General features: G+C 46.8%; 1 protein-coding gene across 2 annotated transcripts in view; it reads right to left on the minus strand.

The window, feature by feature from the left end:
- The window catches only part of LOC119389128 (sphingosine-1-phosphate lyase), a 369,711-nt gene that overhangs the window by 108,437 nt on the left and 243,368 nt on the right, over positions 1 to 17,906 (minus strand). For both annotated transcript variants that reach the window (XM_037656375.2, XM_037656371.2), the window contains 3 exons: positions 8,809 to 8,845; positions 8,342 to 8,449; positions 7,374 to 7,436 (listed from right to left, as the gene is read on the minus strand). In XM_037656375.2, the coding sequence (XP_037512303.1) occupies positions 7,374 to 7,436; positions 8,342 to 8,449; positions 8,809 to 8,845 (208 nt within the window). The remainder of the gene's footprint in view (positions 1 to 7,373; positions 7,437 to 8,341; positions 8,450 to 8,808; positions 8,846 to 17,906) is intronic.

Consider the following 17,906-nt stretch of genomic DNA (forward strand, 5'->3'; position numbering starts at 1 on the left):
TGACTTTCCAGGTGACTTTGACTTTGCAGGTGACTTTCGCAGGTGACTCATATGTGAACAGTTTGCCCTAGGAGTACCAATCTTTTGTAGAGTGGGCCTGAATACTCTCCATAAATGCTGCCCGTTTGGCTCACCTAAAATGAAAAGTGTCACTCAATCACTGATCCCGTTAATAGGGAGGCAGTTGCCGGGCAGATTCCAAGGGCTGATTTATTGGCCCACCGAAACGCATCACGAAAGCACACACACAATTTAAATATAGGTCCTTTTAGTGCGCCAACGAATGCCGGTTGTGGTCAAAAGACCGAGTTAGAGCCAAGAGACAACACAAACAAAATGTACTCTCAATTAAGGTAGTACAACAAGCATCACGCAAGCTTGCACACTCGGCAGGGTATCAATTACAACTCACAACATCACTTAGATAGCGTTTAAAACAATGGGAACAAACTTACCGCGCTACAAATGCAATCTCATCCATTCGAAACTATCCAAGAAGACTTAAAGGCCTCGAATATTCACCAAACGTGTGCAGCCCACAATTCTTCGAACGATTCTCGAATATTTCACTTCCAGGAAACACTCAGACGAACTCCAGCCCTGGTCACCGTCATTCGGCGACACTCTTCTAAACAGTGCTCCCACGTTGTCATCACTTGATCATCCAAGATCGACTGACCGCACTACACGACTCACACGAACAACATAACTTCTTCGCCGACTTCACCGTACCGTCCTACCCTCCGTCGTCTCTCGTTTGGATCTTTCCCGGTTTCGCGAACATTCCAAGTGATTGTTCGGCTCGTAGCACGTAGCGCAGCGACAGCTAGGGGAAAGCGATTCGTCTCGACGGTTCGTCTGCGGAATCGGTCGGTTCCACTTTGATTTCTTGAATTCTCCCGACCTGCGCCGGTGTTAGGCTGTCGCGACCGCGACGGCGCCATCGGCGGAGAGGGTAGGGGCTCGCCCTGGGCGCCTTTTGATGCTTTTCTTTTTTTTTTTTCGTTGCACGCACCCGTTGGGGGTAAGTCGGCGCTGTGGCTTGATGCTGTCGTCAGAATGCGGCGGCGCGCGCCTGTTTTAGCGCTCGTTTGTGACAGAAAGAAGTGCTCTGTTACGAATATTACGGTTCCTGACACTGTAGATCACATGGGAATAGGTGGTACTTCACAGTAGCGTCTTTTCATGCGTTCGAGTTGCACAGCGGCACACAACAGCTTCGCGGCATCACACCTCTAGAAAAAATCGTCTGCCACACACGGGCGCACCAAAAAGCCGTACTCAGGTGCAGGAAACATGAAGCAAGCTGCCCACACACACGGTCACACACAAGAAAGACACGAGAAAGCACACGGAAAAGCACACGGGCACGCATAAATCCTGAGGCGACCACACTGTAACACGAACCGGTGCCTGCTTTGTATACGTGAGTAGTGGCGCCCTCACCCAGAACAGCAGCCGCAACTGTCAACTCAGCCGAGCCGCGCTCGCCCATCGATGGCGACACGACACAACAGGCCGCACCTGTTTTTTTATGTAGCGGCCGTGACAGAGCGCACTCGCTGACGTTGGTTTATGCAGCCATTCTCTTAATTAGATAGCTCACGCTTGCATTTCTGTCGCACTGCTTACACACTGTACTGAACACATTTAAAGCCAACTGCTTCGTTCCTTGTCATAAAAGTGAACCCAGTAATGACATCGCACAGGTGAATCTGGCGCCGCCATTTTGGCCAAGGAGGAATCACTACCCAAGACTGGGTCCTCTGTGGTGCTGTGGAGGCTGTGGTTGTGCCGACTAGCTGTTTAACTTTAGAGATGGCACGCTGTTTGCGGCGCTTGAGGAGGGTCTCAGGAACCTCCGGAAGCTACTCATAAAAATTTACGCGATGTCATACGAATTGTTTGTACTTTATAGATAAAAACTTAATGCATACGAGGCACAGCTGCATTACTTCTTTCGTCGTCTGCATGTTATAACATGAATGAGCGAGAACCCTTTCTTTGGTATCATAGAGCCACAAAAACTGTTTTATACAATGAGGCAAAATCACCACACCCATCGCAGCTACAACACGCAGAGAAGCCTTCAAGTAAAAAATCGTCCAACGAGACCACTTGTAAAGGTCATGAGGACAAGAAACGGGCTCTATACATAGGCACTGCATCTCGCTTCGCAACAATATGTGCTCGTGGGTCGTGTAGCCTTGGCTCTGCTGCACGGAACTCATGAAAGAGAGTATAGAAACCTCTTTTTTTATCTGACAAGGCCAAAGACGGCACGCTCACACATTTTTCTTTCATTTTTTCAATTTCATGTGCTTCTATAATTTTGCGGGTTATTCTGCCATGAGCCTTATTTATGATGCACGTATTTTCAAAAAGTGGGATGCAGCCGCAGCTTTGGCAAAGGATCCCAAGATGACCTGAAACAGTTTTTTGACGCTTTACTGATGTTCCTTAAAGGGACCCTGAAACGGTTTTTGAAGTTTTGTCAGCGTTTAGGCAGGAGCATCCCCAAATCATTCGCACCAGAAATTAAGCGACGCACTGTGTACCAAGGCCGCTACGGAATTTATATCTATACCCTCCTCCTCACCACTGCCTTGCACCCTCAACTCACATACACCCTGACATTGCCGGCGATCGCAGCGCTCTCATGAGCGCACTCGACGGTTTGAGCTTCGCCGTGCGCCGACGGGTTGCGCGCAATCTCGGGGGCCAAACAAAGACGAAGCTCGCGGAGTGGTTGGTATCTGCTCCGACAGGTGCCGCCACACTACCAGCACATCTTATTTTATTCTCCTGTGCGGCGACAATCTGCAAAAGCATGCGGACAAACAAAAATAATTCGAGAACGATCACCGATAAGCGTAAACTCGGGCAATGTGGTTGTGTCTTCAGGGGTGAAGTTACAGCCACAAAAACGTGGATCGCGGCGTTGAACGGATAGCTGAGAGCGCGACGCTCATTGCAGCGACGAGTTGAAGGGATTCCGCTCGCCAGATGCCTCACGAACATTGCACGATGTCGCAGCTTTACAGGTCACCAATTGCTAGAAATTGCTAGATACGTGGTGCACAACAAGGCTAGGGCAATTAATTAAGTCCAAGAAAAGAAACCTCGAGATAAACACTGTCGCTCAGCTCACGTCAACACGGAGTACGTTGTAACACAGGCAGACGACGCTCGCTGCCCACAGGAGGTTCAGTGACGTGTACTGGACATATCCAATCAGATCAGCCGCCTGCGTGACGTCGCGCTTCCAATACGAAGCGCACTGGAAGTGGGCGGTTTGAAAACGCGTTTGGCTGAGCCGCTGTGATCGGTGGCGATTCGCAGCTTTAAAGCCTTGTAATAAATTACACAGTTTTCGCACAGAGCTTAAATCGGTCTGTAAATGATCCTTAGGACTTGCTCTACCGGCTCAATGTGTTCGTACAAAATCGTCAAAACCGTTTCAGGGTCCCTTTAAGTCTCTGCCCCAGCTGGTTAGGCCTTTGTATAAGTACTCCCACGGCAAAGGCACGGAATATAAAACACCCTTGCTACAATTCACAAATTGTTCACGGTGCTTTATGACACATCAACCTTTTTGCAGAGGCCTTAACACCACTGTGGAGCAGAAAAAACTACGTCCTACACCTGATCTTTTCGCTACCTTTCTCAGATTGTGTGACAGTGTAGGGAACCACAGCAACCTTGTTAGCTTTGGTCATGCTGGTCCATTCTCCGTACATTTTCTATCATCTTTTGAGCGACAGCATTCAACAGGGTTAAGGGGTAGCCATAGTCACGTAGACATTTAGCTTGAGCCCACAAGCTCGTCTCAGGCTTGTGCTCACAGGACTTCATCAATGAGTTTTCTAAATACGAACTTATTACAGTGCGCCTAACCACTTTCAAGTGTGCAGAAGAACACGGAAGTACAGCCTCTAGGTTCGTAACTCCAGCACACACGTCCTGACAAAAATTGCAGCCCAAAGTCCGAAAATCTTATGAAGTGTTCCTTAGGCACTTCATGTATCAGTGTCACCGGAGATATGTAACTCAGTCGTAAACATAGATGGCGTTTCTGAAACCACCGAGTCAAAAGTGTTTGATTCATTATTGGAAACAAATCCTCCTCCATGAATCTAAACACAGCAATAACATCCGTCTGTTTTAAATGCTCATCAAGAATCTGATCGCTTTGCAAGGAACAGGTCACTTAAGCATGGAGAAATACAGGATCCCTATGCATATGCCATATCCTTGCTTCACAATGTTTCCATTCCCCGTTGCATAGGTAGAGTTCAGATAAAACGACAGCAGCATTTTGAAACTTGACCACGCCCCTACAAATGACTAAATCGGTTTGTGGAAGGCTAGGATAAAGATTCTCTACATCCACTGAAAATGCCCAATGTTTCGCATTTTCCCTGTCTTTGAAGAATGTCAACATTTGTTCCGATTTCTTCACCAACAATGGATCGTTAGCAGGCAACAAGTTAAGATTGCTTTGCAAAAACTGTGCTAAGCATTTTTCGGAGAGGACATTGGAGTTTATGCGTTTTGATGGTGAATAGTACTTCTAATTCATTTCTTATACAGTAAAACCTCGGTAATTTGTACTCGGTTAATTGGGAATCCCGGATAATTTGTATTATTTGCGCGGTCCCAAATTTTTACATGTAAATTTAACCGGATAATTGGTGCGGCCAGTCTGCGACTTCCCGGTTAATTGGCACACTTGGCCGCGACTTCCAAGATATGCAAAGGGTGTTGCGAATCTCGGAGGCTGTAACTAAAACATGCATTTTTTTTTTTTGATGTACGGATCTCGAAGGCCGTGTTTTTTTTTACCGGAAATACGTCGTAGACGCCATGTTTTAGCAATTGCCAGGCGGCGATGCGTGCGGTTGCGATCATGATCATCATCATCTCAACAGCGATGTTAGCCACTCTAGCGAAGTGAATGTTTTGTGGAGTCTTTGTGCCATTTGGATGTCGGCTGGCGAGCATTGTGCGATTCGGTGCGACTGCTCCATTTGTCTCCTGTCTCCGCTTGAGTGTCTTCCCTGTGAATTAGTTGATTGAGGTGTGCTTGGAAGGAAGATGCCGAAGTACAAGAGCTTGTCCCTGCACGAAAAGGTGTGCTTAATTGAAGAGGCCAGCAAGTCGACGGCGTCGAAAATGGCTCTCGCCGAAAAGCACCACGTGCCTCTGTCAACGCTGTGCAACATCATCAAGAATAAGGAGAAAATTCTCGATGCTTACAGCAAGACGCACTCGTCAAAGCGTACACGAGTACGCCCGCCTACGTACGCCGACGTTGAAGCAGCTCTGATCGACTGGCTGCAGAAAGCCAATGCAGCACACCTTCCTGTGAATGGGACCATATTGCGTGAGAAGGCCAACCAGCTGGCGCTGCAACTTGGACATTCTGAGTTAAATGCAGCAATGGATGGTTTTGCCGATTTAAGGAGCGCAACAACCTGACATTCGTGACTGTTTGTGGCGAGAGTGGCAGCGCGGATCAGTCTGTTGTCGACGGCTGGAAGCAGCACACCTTGGCTCCACTACTCGCCAAGTACGAAGCAGCAGATGTTTACAACCTTGATGAAGCTGCTCTGTTCTACAAAATGTTGCCTACGAAGACGTTCGCTTTGAAGGAGGCAGACATTAAGGGGCAGAAACAGAACAAAGATAGAATCACTGTTTTGTTTGGTGCAAGCATGTGCGGTGAGCACAAGCTGCCACTGCTTGTTATTGGGAAGACAGAAAAGCCTCGTTGTTTCAAAAATGCACGACTGCCATCCAAGGATGACCTGATCTATAAAAACAACAAGAAAGCTTGGATGACGGCTGCACTCTTTGAAGAATACGTGCGGCAGCTTGACCGCAAGTTTGCGGCCGCAGGGCGCAGCGTTTTGTTCGTCGTCGATAATTGCCCAGCTCACGGCGACATTCAGAACCTGCAGGCAATCAGGCTGGTCTTTCTACCCCCGAACACGACGTCGCTATCGCAGCCGATGGACCAGGGCGTCATACACCATACCAGGAAAATATATCGCTACAATCTGTTGAAGCGAATGCTCCTTTGCTATGACAACGGAAAGGAGTATAACATGACCTCCTCGGTGGTATTTGCCTCATTGTTCACACATGGAGGCAGGTGGAGGCCACCGTTATTCGACGGTGTTTTGAGCACGCCGGTTTTGTGAAAGAAGAGGCAACCTCCGCTGAGTTTGCTGTCACCGCTGTCACTTGCCCGTTTGATGAAGAAGGGGAGACTCTCTGCGCTCGATATGAGGCTTTGCACGCGGACGAGGAGTGCACTCCAATCGGATTCTCCGAGTACGCAAATGTCGAGTGCACAGTGCAGACGTGTTACGCCGACATCGACAGCGAGATAGCTGCGAGATCGACCGATTCGGCCTCTAATGTTGACAGCGATGACGAGCCCTCCCGAGCACCCCCTTTGGCGGATGTCATCGATGCCTTGAGTGTTGTGCGCAGCTTCGTCGAGTGCAACGGCGGCGAGGCTGAGATGCTGCGCCTCATTGACAGGCTGGAAAATATGACTTTCAGTGCTGGGAACTACCGAACGCGTCAGTCACGCATGGAGGAATTTTTCTCCAAGTAGGCTGACTTGCCACAATAAAGGTGTGACTTCCGTACATCACGTTTTCTGGCTGATTTCTTTGATTTCGCGTTGTTTCGGATAATTGGGAATCCCGCTTAATTGGGATATTTTTCTCGGTCCCGAGGCCTTCGAATTAACGAGGTTTTACTGTACTCTTTCCTATCATTCGAGCGAGGCTTTCTCGATTGAAACTCTTGCACAACTTTTTGCGTTGGACCGGACCTTTACCAGCGAGACCTCCTCATGGGCATCGAAAACAGAATCTGTCGCCTTTGGTTGATACACCCCAACACCTCCACCGGTAACAAACTGAGTGACTGGCCTGGAGGAAAACTTCCCGCCAGGGGAACACATAAGCACCTTCCGACACACACCTGTCGGCTTCAGGGACTTGATTTTTGACACACGCTGAACCATTTTTCAAAGTTCCAAACCCGTGGCTCGACAGCGAACTCCGCGTAATGAATCCCAACCAGCTAGCCCGGCAATGTGTTCTCACATAAACGCACGTCTCATGAATGAGCGTATTTGCTTCTAACCACAAAGTCTAAGCATAATAGTATCACTGATAAAACACCTGTCTTTATTCAAAATTAAAACTGTATATAAAACCAAGCTACGGCGGCATCAATGCCAAGCCAGCCAACTTGTTGGGCGTTTCATGCATGACTAAATAAATCTTTAGGCCCAAAATACTGAGAGGGTACACAGAAAATCAACTCAAAGGACTTCAAAGCATAATTACCTCTGCAATTTCCGGGATGGGATCGATGGAACCATGCGGGAACTGAGGAGAGGATCCCACGAGCTGGAAAAAGACATGGGGCCTCATTCTCTGCAGCATAATTATGAACAAAGGAAGTGCTTGGGTGAAATATAAGTTTAAGCCCCCTTTTTTTTAATGAACAAGTAAATGTTTATTCCAGGAATGACAGCAGGGTCTGGAGGGAATATGCTCGAGGAGGGTTGTCGATGCAAAGAAAAGGAGCGCAAAATGGGAGACCAACGAAGAATGAGACGTCATCAAGTGTTATTAGATGAGTGTCTATACATCTCCATAAATACCCGTGCACAAAGAGAAGACCAACGAACCTTGCATGTTTAAAGGCACACTTCACACTGATGTAACACCACCAATGTGTTGATATTTTTCTTCTTGATATAGAATACTTTTACAGGCTCACATTCTGCCTTAATGTGACTCTGCAGTACCACTTTGCACTCTGTTAATCTTTTTACCAGCGAATTAAAACAGGGAGTGTGACTTATGCTCCAATGTTCTTTCAACATTGCCATTTGAAGATAATGCATTTATGTTTCAACTTTTGTTGGCTAGAAGATATAAAACAAACCAGGAATCGATGTTCTGCTGATCAACTAACATAGCTTCAATGCAGAGTGCTGTCTGGCATCAATTATCACTGACAAGATGACAGATTTTGCTCACACTGCCGTCCTCTAGGCATATGCAATGTACTGCTGAACTTGTGGTAATGTCATTGACAAAGTGAAAGAAGGCTAACTCCCTGGCACATTGTTTCTTTTTGTCACCTAAATCAGTAACACTTGTGAATTGCCTTTGGGCCTCAGCGCACTGCTATTCCCGCTATGATCGGATTTAAGTAGCCCACTGAAACCTGCTCTTATTCAGCCTGTAAGCCAACTGCAGCTTCCAGGCAGCAAGCGATATACTTAGCGACTGACTGCACTTGCCATGATGGTGTTCCCAGTGATAGCAGCCCGCATCTTCCGCACGTCAACCTTCATCGTCTTCACGTCGACTGGCACATGAATGACCTTGATCCGCAGATATTCACCTGCCTGCAATTAAATACCACCCAGCTGCATTGGTGCCAACCTCGGCATATTTCCTAGAGCTGCAAGTGTCCTTACATAAAAACTTTAAAAAGGCACTACTCACTACACAGTAGGTGTGAGAATGCTCAGCATTACGTTTCTTTTCTCTCAAGAAGGGCTTGTCTCCTTGTTAGGCACAACCTAACCAAACTATGTCACCATCTACAGTCAAAAACTACACATAATGCTCCCTCTGTCCCTTGCTGGTTTAATTGGGTTATCTGTGCTTGAATGTATACTGACTATACATGAACATCTAGGAAAAATAACATGCAATTCCCTCTGACACACCAATTTTCTTGAGTGCACTTTTTTTGCCTTACCTTGTCAAAGCCAGCATGCGCTGTTGCAGGAATAACCCTGAAACAAGTAAGCACATTAGAAAAAGCCTTACTGATACAATGCATACAATATGTAAAAGCTGCTAATATTCCCTGTAATTATCACCTAAACTCACACTGTCCTGCATCACAACTGAAACCTTCAGAAACCATTTTTCTTTCCAGCGTTTTTTATAGAAACAACTTGTTTCATGCTATTCAAGTCATTACCTGCGATCAGTTCTGCAGACTAACTAAAATTATCATACTTGCACAAGTGAAACAGGATGGAAAACATATTGCGAAGGTGAACCATTGAAGCCTTATCCAGAAATTATTTATTTATTTTATTTCAAAGTACCTTACAGGCCCCATGGGGGGCATTGAGTAAGGGGGGCAATACATACATACACTTAAAACTGGAAAAAAATACAAAAGAAACAGTTGGCTAAGGGGGGCAATAGATATATACACGTCAAACTGGAATAAAATACAAAAGAAACAATTGACTAAGGGGGGCAATACATATATATACGTCAAACTAGAAAAAAAATACAAAAGAAACAATTGACTAAGGGGGGCAATACATATATACACCTCCAAACTGGGAAAAAAAATACAAAAGAAACTATTCCAAAATAATAAGTCAAACAATAAGCGTCAACATGTACAAAACAAAAAGCATCAACATGTACAAAAGTTCAACATGTACAATAGATTCACGCATGGTAACCGTGAACGAAACTGCATTTCCCGCGCATGCAGCGGCCACAAGGCAGAATCCTCGCGCACATGGATGTGGCAAAGAACTTATTATTATCCTAGCATGCACAGCCACAGAGGGTTTAGGAAAATAGAAATTGTTACCATCATTGTCTACAAGAAAGGCAACAGCTAACAGAATTAGCACTACCTTAGAATTCAATCAACGAAAGGACCAAGCAGGATTTCGTACAGACTACTCGACAGCAGACCACATTCGCACTATCAATCAGGTGATAGATAAATGCACGGAATATAACCAACCCCCTCATATAGCCTTTATAGATTACAAGAAAGCATTTGATTCAGTTGAAATCTTAGCAGTCATGCAGACACTGCAGAATCAGGGCGTCGACGAACCATATATAAAAATACGGGAAGAAATACACAGTGCATCCACAGGCACCATAGTCCTCCATAAAGAAAGCAACAGAATCCCAATAAAGAAGGGTGTAAGGCAGGGCGTTTCATGATTTGCAAAGGCACACGGGACACATGAAGCGGCTTTCTGTGCCTTTGCTAGTCATGATGCACCTACAGCCACACCCTTCTAAGCTGCATGCGAACAGTTACGGACACAGAGTACTGCAGTAACCTGTGATTCACTGATGACATTGCCTTGATGAGTAACTCAGGGGATGAATTGCAAACTGAATTGGACAAGGAAAGCAGAACGGTAGGTCTGAAAATGAATATGCAGAACACAAAAGTGTCTCTGAAGAGAACAGTGCTTTGCGATAGGCACTGGCGAAGGTCTACTTAAGCACAGCTCCTGAGTGACTGGAATAAGAATGGGATGGAGAGCATTTGGCTCAAATCATAATTACCCTCAAGAGAAAGGTATATAACAGCGGCATCTTACTGGTACTCACCTACGGAGCAGAAGAGTGTTTAACTTAAATTCAGAACGATGCAGCGAGCCATGGAAAGGAAAAAATGATAGGTGCAACCTTGAGGGACAAGAAGGCAGTAGTGTGGGTCAGGGAACAAACGGCTGTTGGGGACATCTCAATCGAAATGAAGAAGAAGAAATGGGTGTTGGCAGGGCATGTAGCACGTAGGCTAGGTAACAGCTGGCCATTAAGAGTGACTGGATTCCAGGAGGGGGAGAGAAGATGAACAAGTTGAGGGGATAACGTGGCAGAAGCAAGCACAGGACCGGGTTGATTGGTGAAACATGGGAGAGGCACGGTCAGGCTGATGCAGTCCACTCTCGTAATTGTTTCATTTCAGGTGTAGCTTAATAATGGAGTAAAATAATACGGCCTAAAGCAACTTGCAGGCTATGGGGGGGGGGGGGCTCTGTACTGACTTTGACCACCAGGGGTTCTTTAATGTAAATCCAAACACACAATAATATTGGCATTGTGCCCCTGTCAGAATGCTTCCACAACAGCTGAGAATCAGTCATGACTTTGTGCTCCATGGTCCTGACAATGCATGAATAAATTAACAATCAAGTCAGGCCTGTGTCATCTTGTCACTGCCCCTTGCAATGTGTGTGGAAGGCTAATGTGTGAGAAGGAAAACAAGCACGTGATTAAAATATTATTTCACCGAGGAAAAAAGTTCCAGTAGGTGGATATCATGAACAACACAGAATTTCACTATGAAGAACTGCTGATCCTTGCATGTTATTCAATGCTAGAACATAGTGGCTTGTATGAATGAAAACTTTTGTCAGCAGTCCAGTGCCTGGAAAAAGTGTCAAACTAGTCCTACTGCCACCCACTCAGCCACGTTGATTTCCCTTCCTTTCGCACCTTCATGATTTCTCGGACAAAATTGCATACAGTAGCAGTTGTCACCAGGACCAGCCACCTCATGCAGCAAATGTGAAGTAGTACGCAATGTGAAATGAGCATTTTTCTACACTCCCAAGTTCTCACATAATGCCCCGTTTGTACTCGTGCGCACAACGGCAGAGTGCTGCACGCCTCAAATTTCATGCAATGCTCATTGCTTAATGCCAGAATGAAGAAATGCTTTTTTCCTTTTCAGACACTTACGCTCATATACAGCAATAAGCGCTGCATGAAACCAGAGAGTTTTAGCACTCCACCGATAATGCCTGCTGTGCCACTGCTTTTGCATGCATGACAGTGAACGAGATTTAAAATTGACACCGTAGCTTCACTTATACTTGCAAAAGTATGGCCGGGATATTTCGCAGGCTTTAGGAATGTGCCGTGGAGAATTATAGGCTTACCCAGTGGTAACAACACAAATGACTGTACTATTGTAACACACAGACAGTAAAGCTAAGAAACGTATAGGAGACACTACTTGCATGTTTTAACTGAAGTATAGTAATTACGACATAAATGGAAAGGAATTAAAGTGCATGAAAAATACAACCTCTGGATCGGATGCTCTACCAATGGAGCTGGCTCCCAGGGTTACAGAAACACCCAATCAAGTGGATGGAAAAGAGCTCCATTGGTAGAGCAAAGGTTGCAGGTTCGGTCCCTAATTTTTCCTTTCCATTTATGTCATTATTACTATACTTCAGCTAAAACATGCAGGTAGTGTCTCCTATACGTTACTTAGCTTTATTCTCTGTTTGTTTCATTAGGTTGCGTGTAACAAAATAAACGAGGTCTCAATCAATTCCCCTCATTTGTACTATTCTTACCTAATTTGTAAGGCTTACATAAATGCCATAAGCATCAGTCATAACGGCATGTACTTTCCAGACTTTATGCAATAGTCTGTACAGCAATTTTTTCATCATGACTCGCTTTCTACCCGCCACGGTGGTCTAGTGATTACGGTGCTCGACTGCCGAGCTGAAGGTTGCGGGATCAAATCCCAGCTGCGGCAGCCGCATTTCGATGGAGGCGAAATGCTAGAGGCCGGTGTGCTTAGATTTAGGTGCATGTTAAAGAAGCACAGGTGGTCGAATTTTCCAAAGCCCTCCACTACAACACACCTCATAATCATATTGGTATGTGGGTGTGATGGTGAAGAAAGCAAACATACTTGTGCTCAGAAAGCTAAGTACATGAATGCACAAGCAGAGCATGCTGTGCACTGATAGCCGCGATCCCAGTCATCATCCACCAGTGATCTGATCATCAGTGGAATGCGTTGTCTTTTATAGATCAGTGATTGAACCTTCCAGCATTATGGCTGCTACTCTCGTAAGCTCCCGAATAAACCTGACTATTCGCGTTGCCTGTCTTAGCAGAACAATCTGCAACAATCGCGAAGCTTCCCAAACATTGCTGTGCGGCCTGCGCTAACAGTTTTTGTAGGAGAAACCCGATCACTTCAATATAAAGAAATAAGGGTGTGTGGCGATGCCCCCCTCTGAAAAAGCAAAGGGCAAAGTTTTTCACAAACCGCCTGTGATAGGCACACATGCCAAGAAATCGATGCAAGGCTTCTTGTCAGCGGGTGGTGGGAATGTAGCCATGCCGGCCGTCTCATGCGTGTCGGGACGGACTCCAGAGCTGCTGATGGCATGTCCTAGAAAGAGGAGCTCACTTTGTAAGTGAATCGGCCCTTTTCAAGTTCGAGTGTTAGGCCAGATGACCTGCTTGCCTGCAGTACTGTTCAAAGGCATAGGAGGTGTTCGTCAAAACTGGTAGCAAAGATGACAACGCCATCCGAGTAGGCAAGACAAGTCCGCGACTTTAATCCTGCCAGCACTGTGTCCATAATGCACCGAAACGTCGCAGGCGCCGAGTAAAGACTAAATGGCATGACCTTGAACTTGAACAGGCTGTCCGGTGTTATAAAGGCAGTCTTGTGGCCTTTCCTGTCAACTTCAATTTGCTGATAGCCCATCTTGAGGTCCATCGAAGAAAAGTACTTGCATTACACAGTCGATCCAAGGTGTCTTCTGTCCTTGGAAGCGGATACAGTGAACTCCCATTAAGATGAACTCGGTTAAGACGAATTCTCGCTTATGCCGAACAACAGAGAACCGTTTGTTTGGTTTCCCATAGACTCAATGCAAAAAAAAATTGCTTAAGACGAACCGCCCAACTGTACTCTTCTGTTAAGACGAACTTTCGCGGTGATCGACAACCCTGGCGATTCTGCGAAACGAACACTGCAGTCTTGGTGGGGCATTCAGGCGACCGAGAAAAAGCAAAAAAGCAAAAAAAAGCGCTTCCCCGGAGCAAAGACGGGGAGCAAATCGCGACGCGGGAAAAAGAAAAAGAACGTCCAGCGGACAAAGCCGGTATCTTTCTCACCCCCAGCTTGTGGGTGGGGGAGGTGCAGGTTTTATCGGCAAAGAAAGCAACAAAAAGAGCAGGGGGATTTACAACTGGGACCCCCAAGCCATTGCGTCATTTTGTATTCCCCCTCCGGTCTACGGTTTCCCAGCTAGAGTACAGAGGGGAACAGAAGAACACAAGAGCTTGGGCCCCTCCGCCGTGGTCAGAGGGGCAAACGCAAGGGGAGTGAAGGAAAAAAATTTAAAAAAAAAGCGACGGGAACAAAAATTGTCTGCGCATTACAATCGAGTACGAAAGCGAAACCACGTTTGCGGCGCACTCCCGTCAGGGGGGTCAGGTGCATTGTCATCGCCATCACACAAAGGCGGCCGAGCACATTTTGTGGTCAGTTCGCGTTGGGTCGCGTAGGACCTGTGCGCATTGTATCTGTTCCCAGTGAAGTGCAAACTGTGATGAGCCATTTTGATTATGGAAGTGCACGACAAGGGTATCTTTCGTGTGCGCGAGGCTTGTGACCGTGAGTAGTGCAATTGTCCGTCTCCATCACATACCTTCAGCTGCACGTTGATCAGCAAAAGTTACTACAGGCGGAAAACGGGAAAATATCCGGACCTCAAAGAAAACCTTGCAGACTTGTCAAGGCAACAACACGCGACCGAGGCGTATCCAGAAGTGATCTTAGAGCTAGCAAAACAGGCTCACAGAAGCAAAGGAACTGCCAGGACAATTAATTTACATTATTTGAAGGAAAATTGTGCTTCTCTCTTTCTCTCTCTCTGTCTTTTTTTTGTAATCGTCAACATAGGAGCGTGCTACAGTTTTATCATTAAAATGTGGTAGCAGTATCTTCACGAAATTTTATTTTTGAACCCGCGAAATCAGCTGCTCGTACGATTCATGTAAATATTCTGCTTGAAGGCATAGCGTTTATCTAGATCAGCCAAATAAATGCTTTTTCTTGTCTTTTTGCCCCCATTGTAAGTCTACTCCATTCAGTGTTTTCAAGTAACATATTTGGATGCACTTGACATGTTAGCATCTCTCTTTCTGGGGGCACTTCTGATAAGCCGAACTCCTGATAAGACGAACAGATGACCGTGGTCCCTTCGAGTTCGTCTTAACGAGAGTCTACTGTATATGTCCATCTTCGTGATCTTCTTCAGGTGATGGTGATAGACACAGAAACGCATAGTTCCATCCTTCTTCTTCACCAAGATTACTGGCGATGCCCTCAGGGCTCTTTGAATTCTGTACGATGTCATCCCGCAGCATTTCATCGACTTGTTGCTTTATAGCTTTTCGTTCCTGCATCAAAACTCGGTAGGCACTCTGACGGAGTGGTCGAGCATTTTCGTTCGTTATCCCCTGACGGCAAGAAACGGTCCTTGTATTGCTGCAGAAGGCATCGGAGCTGTTGCTGTTGGCAAGCAGGAAGACTGGGGTTGACGTCGAACGATGATTGAGGTATTGGGGTCCTCGCTGTAGCTTTGTCCGAACCTGAAAAGGCTAACACACCACTGACGGCCATGATTTATTCAATGCCGATGGCAGCATATATTGCTGTGCCCCTGCCGAGGTGTCTGTATTCTTGGTTGAAGTTCGTTAGCATCATGCTTCCTTTTCCTTCATTCATCAAGCAATGCCACTTGCGATCCAAATGTCACGATCTAGTAGCAAACGCTGATCACTCTCGATGATGCCTTGGATGTCTTCAGATTTTTCGGTGCTGATGGGAATTATGATGCTGGAGAGAGGCGGAATGATGACTTGATCCTTGAACACGTTCAAGGCACAATGACATGGGTTCATATCTCGCGGTGTCGCTTTGTCCGATGATAGAGTCATCGACTTGGTTCTTAACCCCTTGAGGGTTTTCGCCGTACATGTATGGCAGATGGCAGAAGCTTCCTGGTACCAAAGGGTTCTCGTCGTACATGTACGGCATAGCGTTTATTTTTAAAACGCGCGCCTTTTTCGATCATTTCTCTTGCTTGGCCTGTGCTGCTACACTTCGGGAATACGTGAATTTTTTCATGCGCCGATATCTCTCCGTTGTTGCTTTTTTTTACGCTTCGCAAAACGGCGCGCTTGCGGAACCGAGCGTGCCCGCGGAGTGGTTGGTTTCAAACGCACGCCTTCTTTGATCATTTCTCTTGCTTGGCCTGTGCTGCTACACTTCAGGAATACGTGAAATTTTTTCATGCGCCGATATCTCTCCGTTGTTGCTTTTTTTTACGCTTCGCAAAACGGCGCGCTTGCGGAACCGAGCGTGCCCGCGGAGTGGTTGGTTTCAAACGCACGCCTTCTTCGATCATTTCTCTTGCTTGGAATGTGCTGCAACGCTTCGGGAATACGTGGAATTTTTTCATGCGCCGATATCTCTCCGTTGTTGCTTTTTTTACGCTTCGCAAAACGGCGCGCTTGCGGAACCGAGCGTGCCCGCGGAGTGGTTGGTTTCAAACGCACGCCTTCTTCGATCATTTCTCTTGCTTGGCCTGTGCTGCTACACTTCGGGAATACGTGGAATTTTTCATGCGCCGATATCTCTCCGTTGTTGCTTTTTTTACGCTTCGCAAAACGGCGCGCTTGCGGAACCGAGCGTGCCCGCGGAGTGGTTGGTTTTCAAACGCACGCCTTCTTCGATCATTTCTCTTGCTTGGCCTGTGCTGCTACACTTCAGGAATACGTGGAATTTTTTCATGCGCCGATATCTCTCCGTTGTTGCTTTTTTTTACGCTTCGCAAAACGGCGCGCTTGCGGAACCGAGCGTGCCCGCGGAGTGGTTGGTTTCAAACGCACGCCTTCTTCGATCATTTCTCTTGCTTGGAATGTGCTGCAACGCTTCGGGAATACGTGGAATTTTTTCATGCGCCGATATCTCTCCGTTGTTGCTTTTTTTACGCTTCGCAAAACGGCGCGCTTGCGGAACCGAGCGTGCCCGCGGAGTGGTTGGTTTCAAACGCACGCCTTCTTCGATCATTTCTCTTGCTTGGAATGTGCTGCAACGCTTCGGGAATACGTGGAATTTTTTCATGCGCCGATATCTCTCCGTTGTTGCTTTTTTTACGCTTCGCAAAACGGCGCGCTTGCGGAACCGAGCGTGCCCGCGGAGTGGTTGGTTTCAAACGCACGCCTTCTTCGATCATTTCTCTTGCTTGGAATGTGCTGCAACGCTTCGGGAATACGTGGAATTTTTTCATGCGCCGATATCTCTCCGTTGTTGCTTTTTTTACGCTTCGCAAACGGCGCGCTTGCGGGAACCGAGCGTGCCCGCGGAGTGGTTGGTTTCAAACGCACGCCTTCTTCGATCATTTCTCTTGCTTGGAATGTGCTGCAACGCTTCGGGAATACGTGGAATTTTTTCATGCGCCGATATCTCTCCGTTGTTGCTTTTTTTACGCTTCGCAAACGGCGCGCTTGCGGAACCGAGCGTGCCCGCGGAGTGGTTGGTTTCAAACGCACGCCTTCTTCGATCATTTCTCTTGCTTGGCCTGTGCTGCTACACTTCGGGAATACGTGGAATTTTTTCATGCGCCGATATCTCTCCGTTGTTGCTTTTTTTTACGCTTCGCAAAACGGCGCGCTTGCGGAACCGAGCGTGCCCGCGGAGTGGTTGGTTTCAAACGCACGCCTTCTTCGATCATTTCTCTTGCTTGGCCTGTGCTGCTACACTTCGGGAATACGTGGAATTTTATCATGCGCCGATATCTCTCCGTTGTTGCTTTTTTTACGCTTCGCAAAACGGCGCGCTTGCGGAACCGAGCGTGCCCGCGGAGTGGTTGGTTTCAAACGCACGCCTTCTTCGATCATTTCTCTTGCTTGGCCTGTGCTGCTACACTTCGGGAATACGTGGAATTTTTTCATGCGCCGATATCTCTCCGTTGTTGCTTTTTTTACGCTTCGCAAAACGGCGCGCTTGCGGAACCGAGCGTGCCCGCGGAGTGGTTGGTTTCAAACGCACGCCTTCTTCGATCATTTCTCTTGCTTGGAATGTGCTGCAACGCTTCGGGAATACGTGGAATTTTTTCATGCGCCGATATCTCTCCGTTGTTGCTTTTTTTACGCTTCGCAAAACGGCGCGCTTGCGGAACCGAGCGTGCCCGCGGTGTGGTTGGTTTCAAACGCACGCCTTCTTCGATCATTTCTCTT

Source organism: Rhipicephalus sanguineus, chromosome 1 (genome assembly GCF_013339695.2).
Source record: "Rhipicephalus sanguineus isolate Rsan-2018 chromosome 1, BIME_Rsan_1.4, whole genome shotgun sequence".
NCBI lineage: Eukaryota > Metazoa > Arthropoda > Arachnida > Ixodida > Ixodidae > Rhipicephalus > Rhipicephalus sanguineus.